Consider the following 11,337-nt stretch of genomic DNA (forward strand, 5'->3'; position numbering starts at 1 on the left):
TTTCTCCAGGTTTGGGGGTGAAACAATAAACTTCCTTGGCTTTGAACTGTGACTATCCAGAGGTGGAACAAGTATTTCAAATGACTGGTGATCTTCAGCCTGATCTAGACCTACAGTTTTAATCGTACTTTGGAATCGAGGAGGCGGAGCTATGGTCTGATTCTGATCCCAACCTAGCCTTGGAACCACCTCTGGGAGCCTTTCCAGCTGGGTTAGCCTGTCAATCAGATCCTGCTCTGCCTCTGGGGGCAGCTTACCAACTGAATCTGTGTCCGGGAACGGAACCAAAGTCTCAGTCAACTCCTTAGGCAGGGCCAACAATTGGGCTGGAGCAGAGGACCCCTCTCCTGGGGGTGTAAGTGCCTGGAGCGATTCGGGCGGGAATTGAGAGGACTGTGAAGACCAGGGCTCGGTGGGCCCCAGGAGGTCGGCGGTCAGCTGGGTCAGCCAGCAGAGCGCCCCGAGGAGGCTGGGCCTAGTCCAGTCCAACAGGAGGCCCCAACTCTAGTTCCAGAGTTTCCTATGGAGTATCTATTTCAAACTTCAGTAAGTGATGAGGTGCTAAGTCAACCTAGAAGCCACTATCCAACTTATTTAAGGTTTTCCAATGTTACACATAAATCTGCGGATGTGGAACTTACTGTAACTCCAGAGTCTGGCTAAGGAGGTTGAATCTTCTACAGCCCAGCAGGAGGCTCCACCCCAGCCTCTTGAGCATACTGAGGAAGCAGAACCTTCTCCAATGCAGCAAGAGACCTCAGCTAAGCCTCCAGAGGCAGTTGAGCCTTCAAGTGAGCAGCAACCAGCTCATCCTTCTGAGTCTCCTGAGGGGTTTGAACCTTTTCTAACTCAGCAGGAGACCCCAGCTCAGCCTTCAGAGCCTCCTGAGGAAGCTAAGCCTCCAAGCGTACAGGAACCACCAGCTCTGCTTTCTGAGCCTAGTGAGGAATTTGGCGCCGAGCTAATAGACTTAGCGTTAATAACGGGGGGGGGGGGGGGGGGGGGGACGTAGGCGGGGTAGGGGCGTGCAGTTCTTAACGGTGCGCGCGTTACGGGGCTGCCCTAACGGGTTCGGCTCCCGCTCAGAAGCGCGTCGACCCACTAGCGTGGGTGGCTGCGCCCCAGAGCCTCCGCGTGTCATGTCCCGGCTGCGCCTCTGGGCCCCACTGCCGCTCCGCACGTGGCAATCATTGTGGCTGCTGGTCCAGGCAGCTCAGCCTCCGGAGTGGGCCCTGGACCATGCCCAGCTGACCGCCGACCTCCTGGGGCCCACCAAGCCCTGGTCTTCACAGTCCTCTCAATTCCCGCCCGAATCGCTCCAGGCACTTACACCCTTAAAATTCCCTGGAATATACTTTGCAAAAAGAGAACAAAGCATATCTCAGTCCTCCAGACTGAAGAGGAGCATCAAGTAGTAGTAGGTGGGAAAGTGGCTTTGATTTTCAGTTTGTGGGTTCTGAATCTATTATAAAGATAGAAGATACTCTGGAAATCTAAATTAACAGTTGTCCTTACCTCAATGAGACAGGAAACTATAATCAAAATCATCACTACTACAGTCACAGATATTGCCAAGATGAGTTTGTTGTTATAGCATAACCTGGAACCCCTTTTATGAGCTAAAAATATAAAGAACGATTTTTTTTTAGAAAACAAAGAGACAAGATGAAAGCTAACTATTCTTCAGCTACTCTAAAATAGACCCCATTCTTTCAGATGAGTGGCTTACAGGTTCTTAAGGAACACACCAAATCTAATGTGTTATGTAATCTTACCATTAGCATTTTCTTCAAAATTTTATCTATCTTGTATGTTAGGTCCCCTTCTCATCTACCCTGGGGATAGTGGCACTGTTCTCTAAATGAGCAAAGTGGCAGATCACTGTCTTAGCCAACGTTACCTGGCCAAGACAAGACCCAGACTAGGAGCCCCCTGGCCTATGTGCTTGGGTGCTTTCATGGCACGTCCTAAACTGACTCAAAGTCCAGATCCCATGTTTTAGGAGTTGTCCTCACCTCGCTGGACTCCTGCCCTTTCTGTTCACTCTGGACTCCTGTGCTCTCATTGATGTAGTTCTCAGTCTTCCATTGGTCCGTATCCCACTCTGCCTTGGACACCTTTACTTCTTGCTGCTCACTGAGAAGCTTCATCAGGAGGCCTGTTCTGGAGATGAGCTTGGCACAGGCCAGTTGCACGTGGCTCTCAGAGCAGTCCATTTTCAAAGTCCGGATAACGTGAGAAATGAGCCTTCTCACGTCGTTGTTCGGGATGAGGGACCATAGCTGCTGGTTTAGCTGAATTTCAAAGAGGTCACCTGGGGCTGAGAGCTTCGACCCAGTGAAGCCTGTGGGCTTCGGGGGCAATCCAGTGCCCACGCTGTGGTATATCCGTCGTGATTCATTGGTTTGTTTAACAGTTGACATAAAAGTTGCCTGTGGTGGCCACAGAATATGCACTGGAAAGTTTCTTATGGTTCCTGAATGCAGGGAGGGTTTGTTCTGGCACAGTCATGTTTCTTGTAGAAACAGGTTTCTCAGAAACATTCTGTGCAGTAGTGTTTTCTACAGTAGTGTTTTCTCTAAAACGTTCTGAAAGAGGAAATAATTCTGGAAAAGGATTTTCCTGAGAACTCAGTTCTCCTGAAGATGGAAAAGCCTCCCGTGAAGGGGGAATTTATGAGGCTCCTGATGGCAGAGAACGGAGGCCTCTTTGCAAGCATCAGCCTATTACTGATAGGACTTCCCTTTCTGAATTTTCGACTCAGCTTGGCCTTGGGTGCTCTGTGGACCCCACGCGAGCGAGTTTTATGAAAGAGGTACTTTTTTCTGGAATGTGAGACTGGTTTAGAAGCCTTCATATTCCTAACTCTAGCATTTGCATCCTCTAAAACAAAAATGGTGTCGGTTAAGCCTTTGGCATTTTTTCACCCAGGTAGGGATTTTGGAGGAGTGGAGGCAGAAGGCCTGCCCAAGGAGTACTGTTTCAGGAAAGAAGAATCCTCCGTATTGAAGGAGTCTCCCACTAATTTCCTGGGCCTCTGCGTCATGTGAAGCTGCTCCAGCTCCCTTGGGGACGGTCTACTGAGCCTTCTTTCTTTAGCCATATTCTCCACAAATGGCTGGGCATTCTGTTTCCCCTGGTTTCTCTGATTGCGCCTTTGTTTGAGGTACCTTTTCCGTAGGCCCTTTGGGCCCTTGATAACCTGCTTTACTCTCAGAAACTTTTTCCCTACACTCTCAGCCTTGGTGAGGCTCTTTTCCTGTGCTTGGGCAGTTTCCAATTTCTTTGGAAAGATTTGGCGTTTGAATTTGGGACTGAAAAGGCCGGAACGTATAAGCATGGCAGTTTTTTCTTTCTTTTTCACCTCATCAATTTTTTCTTGAATTTCTGCATCTAACAAATTTTCTAGAAAATGGAGTTTCCTCAGTTTATTTTTGTAAGTTGAATTGTTGGGTCCAGGTTTAAGAAAAGGGTTCCCTGTATTGTTTGTCAAGGGACCCATGGGCTTGTCTCCATCTTGCACATTTGAAAACAGAAGTTTAATGAATGGTAATAAGGTTGATTCTACATCTTCTAGATTTCCCTCTGAGAAATAAGGCAATATGTAATTCAGCGCACTAATAACATCACTTTCATCATTAAAGTCTAGCTGCTCATTCATAAAGGCTAAACTGAAGCGATTTTTATCTGAGGATGGCTTCTCTGGCTCAGTTGTCAGCTCAGTACTGGTGCTCTTCTTCCGGGATTTCAATACCTTCATGAATGATCCTTCACTCCTTATAGATACTTCTTCATCTGTCAACAAAAAAGAGACTAGTTTTGACAATGAAAGACTGATAGTACAGCTTTTTGTCAGTCCACAGTCATACATCCCAAATAAATTAAGAACCAACAAATATTTGAGTACCATTTAGAGAGGAGACAAACTCAAACTTGAATCTATGATTGGCAACAACAAAAGGAGAAAAGGGTATTTTTTGAAAAAGCAGCTATGTACTCAGAACCTTCCATAGTGTGAATAACTGTATTTGGGATTATTCCATGGGTCCCCAAGGCTCGATTGTGCAGTACTCAAAAAAAGTCAAGGCTGGAAGACACTCAGCTAAACTGTGTGCAGATCTAATGTGACTCCTGGCATTCATATACCCCATCCTGTCCTGCTTCAGATGCTTCCTCCTTCCACTCTTCAGCATGCTTGTGTTCTTGCTGCCATCGCAGATGCCCATGACAACACCCACTGTTAGCAGGTCCTCATCTGGACATGCCCTCTCTACCCACCCACCAATTCCTTTGCTTGGTCCCTGCTCCCGTATATTGCAGCTCACATAACATAAGCTCTAAACAGAAAAAAACCCACTATGTCCACCCTGGCTCTTTGCTTACATTTGGGCAGGGATCTGGGGTCTAGGTGAAGAGATTTCCCAGGTGTGAGAGATAGGTCAATGTGGAATGTTCAATAAATCAATGGAATGATACTTGAGGTTTTAAAATGCGGAAGGGATAAAGAATCTTTTGCCAGATGCCTACTTCACTTTCATTTCTAATATTTCCAGCTTTATTTACGGAACTGTCCAGAGCTTCCAACTACCTGAAGGTCAAGTGTACAGCTTGTGTAGACTGCACAGCATTGTGCTGCTGGGTTTCTTTTCCAGAAGAATTGGAAGTATTTTTAGTGGTGGTGGTGAGGGTCAGAGGAGGTCACGAGAAAGGAGGAGCAACAGGCTTGCAGAGAGTGCAAAATGAGACACTTGAGTGCTAGGCTACAGCCCTTAACACCTCTGATCACAGTTTTCCTCACCTGTAAAAGGAGATTAAACATGCCTATTCTGTCCACCTCTAAGGGAGAAGGGAGCAATATAATTGGTAAAAAATTGTTTTGAAAAATAAGCAACACTGTACTTACAGAAGTAGCAAAGTACTATTTCTGATGTACCCTAGATCATTGATAAGGACCCGTATTCCATCTATCCAAGTGCAAAAGCACATTTTGGAAGTCATCAAGTTAGTGCCAATAAAACACAGTATACAGAAAAATTCTTAAAAGCCCCTGAGTGTTTTTGGACAGAAAAGCTTAAGATTCAGAACAAGTTCAGAGTTGGACAATCCAAGAATAGAAGAGCCCTCTCTATCCATTAGAAGGTAGCAGCTTCTGGTTAGGGAACAGAAAGTCTCAGCCTCTGAATAAAACTTTTTTTATAAATCAGCATTACTTTTACTCTTATATTACTTGTAAAAATAAAATAAACAAAAATGTATCTTTACCTGTCCTATAGGACAAAGGGCACCTGAGATCTAATGCATATAAAATCGTTTACAGGGCCGTCTGGGTGGCTCAGTTGGTTAAGCGACTGCCTCCGGCTCAGGTCATGATCCTGGGGTCCTGGGATCGAGCCCCGCATCAGGCTCCCTGCTCAGCCGGAAGCCTGCTTCTCCCTCTCCCACTCCCCCTACTTGTGTTTCCCCTCACGCTGTCTCTCTCTCTCTCTGTCAATTAAATAAATAAATAAAATATTTTTAAAAAATCAGTTTACAAACTGTGATGCACTATATGAACTAGTTTTCATTTGGGGGTAATTAATTTAATAACATAACTGAGAATCTGACTTTTAACAAAGGAATAGTTCTTAGAAGTTTAGAGATCTGAGGAGTGTTTGGGTGGCTCAAGCATACAACTCTTGGTTTTGGCTCAGGTCATGATCTCAAGGTCATGGGATCGAGCCCCGCATTGGGCTCCACACTCAGCGGGGAGTCTGTTTGAGATTCTCTCCCTCTGCCCCTCCCTCGACTCACGTGCTCTCTCTCTCTCAAATAAATAAATAAATCTTTTTTAAAAAAGGAGAGATTTAGGGATTTGACTCTGAATGAATAAACATAATGCAATGACATCATTAGTTAAAAATTTTATCATTGTTGATTAAAAATAAAAAAACATAAATAAAATAAAAATTAAAAAATTTATCATGAGGCAATTCAGACTCACCACAATGTGTGGCATTTGTCAGACATTCACTGTCACAATGCAGCTTGACTGTCTTGCAGACAACCTCAATATTATTTTTGAATTGGCAGAGACAGCAGGCCATATGGCTAGGTAAAATCCTATAAATGGAAACACAGAGAATTAAATTAGTGCTAAAGGACTTACTTGAGTAGGCATGCCAAGGGCATCACAGGGCTGTGCAAAAAGGAATTCTTGAGGCATGTGGCCTGGATGTTTGGGTAGGGACCAGTTGGCCAATTGCTGTTCTTGAGTATTGTGAATAAACAGAAGGACCGAGGTGTCCAACAGAAAGGTAAGGATGGTAGGGGGGATGGTGTGCCTAGAATCAGATAAAGATGAGAACTGGGTGACGCTGATCTGTAGTTTAGTTCAGAAGTATCTCCTTCCACCCCAAAAGTCTCACTTTGGATTTAGAGCACACAGGAAGAGGGTAGACTTCTAAGAAGAGTCTGAGTAAGTCTGAAATATGACCCATACTGAAGATAGAAAGCAATCAATCAAAACTGACCCATAATCTACACAGATATTACAATTAGCAGACAAGGACATTTAAAAAGTTGTTGTAACTGGGGTGCCTGGGTGGCGCAGTCATTTAAACATCTGACTCTTGGCTTCAGCTCAGGTCATGATCTCAGGGTCGTGAGATCAAGCCCCACACTGGGCTCCTAGCTCAGCGTGGAGTCTGCTTGAGATTCTCTCTCCCTCTCCCTCTCCCTCTGCCCCACCCGCTCATGCTCTCTCTCTATCAAATAAATAAATCTTTTTTAAAAAGTTATAACTGTATTTCATATGTTAAAAAAACCTAGACTAAAAAATCCATGACTCTACTTAACTCAGTGAGTTGTACAACAACTTCAAGTGGCCTAATATATGTGTACTTAGAGTGAATGAAGGAGAGGAAATAGAAGAAATTTTGAAAAAATAATCGCCCAAAATTTCCCAAACAGGCAAACCCAATAAACCCACAAATCCGAGAAGGTCAATAAACTCTAAGCACAAGAAAAAAAAAGTAACGTGCCAAATGACTTTCAGTTTTCTTACAATAAAATCTCCAAGTCAGACACTATCATGGGGAAATACAAACTATAAATAGTATTTAAGAAATTCATAAAATAAAAACATTTTGCTTGGTTCTAGCATTTCTCCAATAAGATAACAAACTAAGGGTGGGGGATCTACTTTAGTGGGATCATAACCCCTATTTTTAGATTACTATGACTACTATGTCTTTTATTACTAATTCAGAAGTCATTTATGACTTATCTACTCAAGTTAAACTAATGATACGATACACAAGCTGTCATGAAAAATGCCAGTTAATTGCTTTGAGTGTAATATTTTTTCCAAAATCATTTGTATCTACATTGACTTTTTCTACAAATCAATTAAAAAAAAGATAACAAAAAGTTGGCAAAGGACAGAAACTTCAGATAAGAAATACAAATGTTCAGTAAACAAAGAGAGACATTTAAATTTACAAGTCATTTACAAGAAAACTTCAAATTCAGATGAGACCCCTTTTATTCACCCATCAGATCAGCCAAGAAATGGAGAATATCCAGTGGTGGAGGGGTGTGAGGAGGTGAATGCTGTCATGGTCTATGGGTTGGGGTGTATACAAGTCGGCACAACTTTTCCGAGGGCAATTAAAATTGTACATCTACATAGTCTTCATCCCAACAATTCCATTTCTAGATCTCTATTCTACAGAAATCCCTGCCCGTGTACACAAAGATGCATGGATGAGGTGGTTCACTGCAGCAATGCATGTGACAAGAAAACCGGACACAGTCTAAACATCCATCCATAGGGGAATTATTAAATTATAATACATTCATACTACGGAATATTACGCAGGAGTTTACGTGAATGGGGTAACCCCCTATGTACTAGAAGAAAAGAAATCTAAGACCTACCATGAAGCAAAAGAATGGAGTTGTAGGATGTTACCATTTATGTAAAAGAAAAAAAAGAAAGAAAGAAAATCACACAGCAAACCTATTTTGTCGTCTATAAATATGTATGTAGACAAATGCATGGATAAAGGTCTGGAAGGATATATATGAAATCCAGAGTAGTGGCTATCTCAGCGGTGGGGGATCAGAACACAAGGAGGATGTTCACTATATCACGATATTCTTTTATTTTTATATAGAGAATATAATCATGTATTCCATGTATAATAGAACATAAGTTTAGATTGACTCTAATTTTAAAGAGAGCCTGCCAAATTTAATTTTTAAAATAAACACTGAATTGCAATCAATAGAGGTTGAATTGGGATATGGAGGGGGAAATACCTTTCCTCAGAGCTACTGACTTCAAAATTCTGGACCAAGAAGGATCTTAGAATGCAGTTCAGTTTTTTGTATTTGTATTTGGAGAGAATATACTCACAGTTTCTCAGTCCAACGGTATGCCTTCCATATATTTTTATCGATCTCAGAAATAGAATTTCCTTTGAAGTTTCTGTGAAGAAACACCGTTCAGATCCTTGAATAGGTAGGAAAAGAATGAACAGAATAAGTAAAAGAAGCATTGGCAACCTTGTGGGGAATATTCAAATGCAGAAAATACCAGCGGTCTAATTTCCACAGCTATCAGCATCCCAGTTTGCGCAATTAATGAAGAGATGAGGTGGGACTGCTGTGCGCAAACAAGGCATCTCCCTAGAACCTGAACTTCCTATCTTGGACAGATATTGCCAGTGAATTACTTTGACTATGAGCGTTTTTTCCAAAATCACTTATGTGTCCAAAATGGCTCCTTCGTAAATCAGTGAGAAAATAAGAATTCAACAGAAACATGGCAAAAATGTATCACTTATCAGCAAACAAAGGTAAAGAAATCCTAAGCCAGGCAACACCAAAGCTTTGGCTCAGTGCCCTCTGTTGAAACCTCTTCAGCTGTTCGGATAAAGGAAGTTAGAAATTAGAGGAACTAATATGGAGAGATTTCTTAGACGCACTGCATAAGGAAAAGCAACAAATCACTGAGCAAGGAATAGAAAGTATTACCTCATTAGGGGAAAAATTGCAAAGGAAAGCGATGGGAAGGAAGGACACACAGCAAAATGGTAACAGGAGTTATCTTACAGGTGGTAGGGAGGGTGGGGTGGGATTTTTACATTTTATCCTATATGCTTGTGCCATTTAAAAACAAAGAAACAAAACAAACAAACAAAAAACCCCAGTGAGAATGTATCCATGAATTGCATGTGTTTAAAAGAAGCCACGAAATGCCTGAGACTCCGTTTCATCCACTAACTCTATGTATTTTTACCTTTAGCTTTCCTCAGCAACAACTTACCTATTCAGTTTATATACACATTTTTTCTAGGGGAGTCAGAAACAAGGCAACACAGGTACCCATCTGCCCATCTGCCTAGTGGCCATTTCCAGGAACCAGAAGCCTTCTGGTTGCTTTATGTTCCCTGAGAAAAGATGCCCCAAACTGAACTTATCTCCCTCAAACTGGCTCTCCTTCCCAACTGCTGTGTTTCCACCTGTTCTTCCGCCATTGTACTGCTCATACAGGACAGAAACTTCGAGTCATGTTTCATTTTTCTCTTTCCTGGACACACCCTACCCGCTACTCTCATCAGTTACTCAGTCTTGCCGCTTCTTCCTTTGTGGTGCTCTCAGGATTTTCTTTCTACTCCTATCACAGCCACTCTGATCCGGCCCCTTGTCATTTTACTCCCAGCTTTTGCTAGAGCCTTCTATCTGGTCTCCCTAGATCAAGCTTCGCTCTCTAGATCGCTCTACATAGGGAATCAAAAACAATCCTCTTGTTTTAATGGTATTTATCTCTTGCGGGAAAACTTTCAGTGACTCTCTATATCTCCGAGTGTAACTTTCAAACCCCTCTAGCTGATAGTTAAGGGTTTTCATAATCATATCTTTCACAGCGTCCTAACCTAATTCTTAATTCCTGATCAGTCTTGCAGCACTGACTTTGCCTAGACTATATTCCCTATTTTTGCTCTATTTAACAAATCATAGCCACTCTTTAAGTCTCAGCTAAAGTTTTAGCTTATCCATGCAGCTCTCCCTCACCTCCACACTCTATTGATTACAGATTCTGGTGAATTACAGCACCTATGGTCTGTACTTAATCATAGGTCACCTCCCTTTCTATGCCTGTTTCCTTTCGTCCCACCTATCATTTCACGTTCTAAAGACAATGTCATAATCCCATGGATCCCACAGTACTGAGTCCTGGGCTGGGCACAAAATAGGTGCTATATATAGAAGGCCGGGGAACAAAGATGAGTTCTGAACATAACTGAGGAGTCAAATTATAATAGATAACACTCATATATATGCTAGGCACCAGTGCAAGTGCTTTATATGTATTAACTCATCTAAATCTCACAATAAGCCCATGAGATGGTAACTATCATAATCCCCATTTTCCGGAAAAGGAAAATGAATCAAAAGCTAGTAAGTGACAGACCTCGGTTCAAACCCAGGCGGTCTAGTTCCAGAATCTCTACTCTTAACCCCTTTGTTCTATCACCACCAACGAGATGGAGAGAAGGACATGTTGCTATAAAGAGGATGGAGCAAAAGTGGGAGAGTAGAGGTTAAGGAATGAAATGATGGGGATAAAACACTGGGTAAGAGAAAGGAATAAGGACAATGGCAAGCAAAAGATTGGAGAAGGGGGAACAATAGCAAAGAGCAAAACAAAGATAAGGGAAAGTTGACAAAGAAAAGGTAAAAACAGAAAGTCAACATGGGTTGGGGAGATGAGGAAGGCCCAGGAAGACCTTGAAGAAAAGGCTGCCATGGCAAGCAGGAGGCAGAGAACAAATGAGGAAAGGCAATTCTTACAAGATGGTGAAGGTGCCGTTGTAGGTGTTGAGCTCTGGCACAAGCACTCTGTGGAGCCTCTGCTTTGGGCTGAAACTAGTACACGACAGCGTCTCATTTTTGCAGGTACAGAGCTCACACGTGTTGATGTTCGTGGTAGCGTTCTCTTCTGGTTGCTCAGTTAAAGTTGCGTATGCCTTTTCTGGGGTATATTTTACAAAATGCAGCACTGAATGCTGGGTTGTTGGGGGAAAAACTGTCTCAGATGACGCTGGTTGCGGACGTACAGTAATTTTCAGGTCCATGGGTGGAACAGTGACTTTAGTCAGGTTCGGACGTTGACTCTGAACCTGTTCTGGATGGGCAAGTGTCACCTCAAGGTCCTTTGGAGGAGGAGCTATAGTCTTCTTCATGGTTGTATAATGTGTAGGCTCTGTAATAGGTTCTGGAGTAATGGTAAGCCCCAAGCCCACATGATGAAATGTGGTACTGGGTGATGCTGGATGCTGACCTTGATCC

At 42.8% G+C, this 11,337-nt stretch overlaps 1 protein-coding gene across 1 annotated transcript; it reads right to left on the minus strand.

Annotated features, from left to right (window-relative positions):
- Positions 1-1,687: 1,687 nt before the first annotated feature.
- On the minus strand, positions 1,688-6,095 carry LOC123842780 (leucine-rich repeat-containing protein 37A2-like). The gene is given in 4 exon segments (XM_064583038.1): positions 1,688-2,426; positions 2,428-2,646; positions 2,648-3,795; positions 5,981-6,095. Coding segments are annotated over 4 exon segments (1,929 nt in total). The 5' UTR covers positions 6,084-6,095; the 3' UTR covers positions 1,688-1,967.
- Positions 6,096-11,337: the final 5,242 nt, after the last annotated feature.

Source organism: Mirounga angustirostris, unplaced genomic scaffold (assembly GCF_029215605.1).
Source record: "Mirounga angustirostris isolate CCGP_5_RB_7025 unplaced genomic scaffold, mMirAng1.0.hap1 SCAF_17, whole genome shotgun sequence".
Lineage (NCBI taxonomy): Eukaryota > Metazoa > Chordata > Mammalia > Carnivora > Phocidae > Mirounga > Mirounga angustirostris.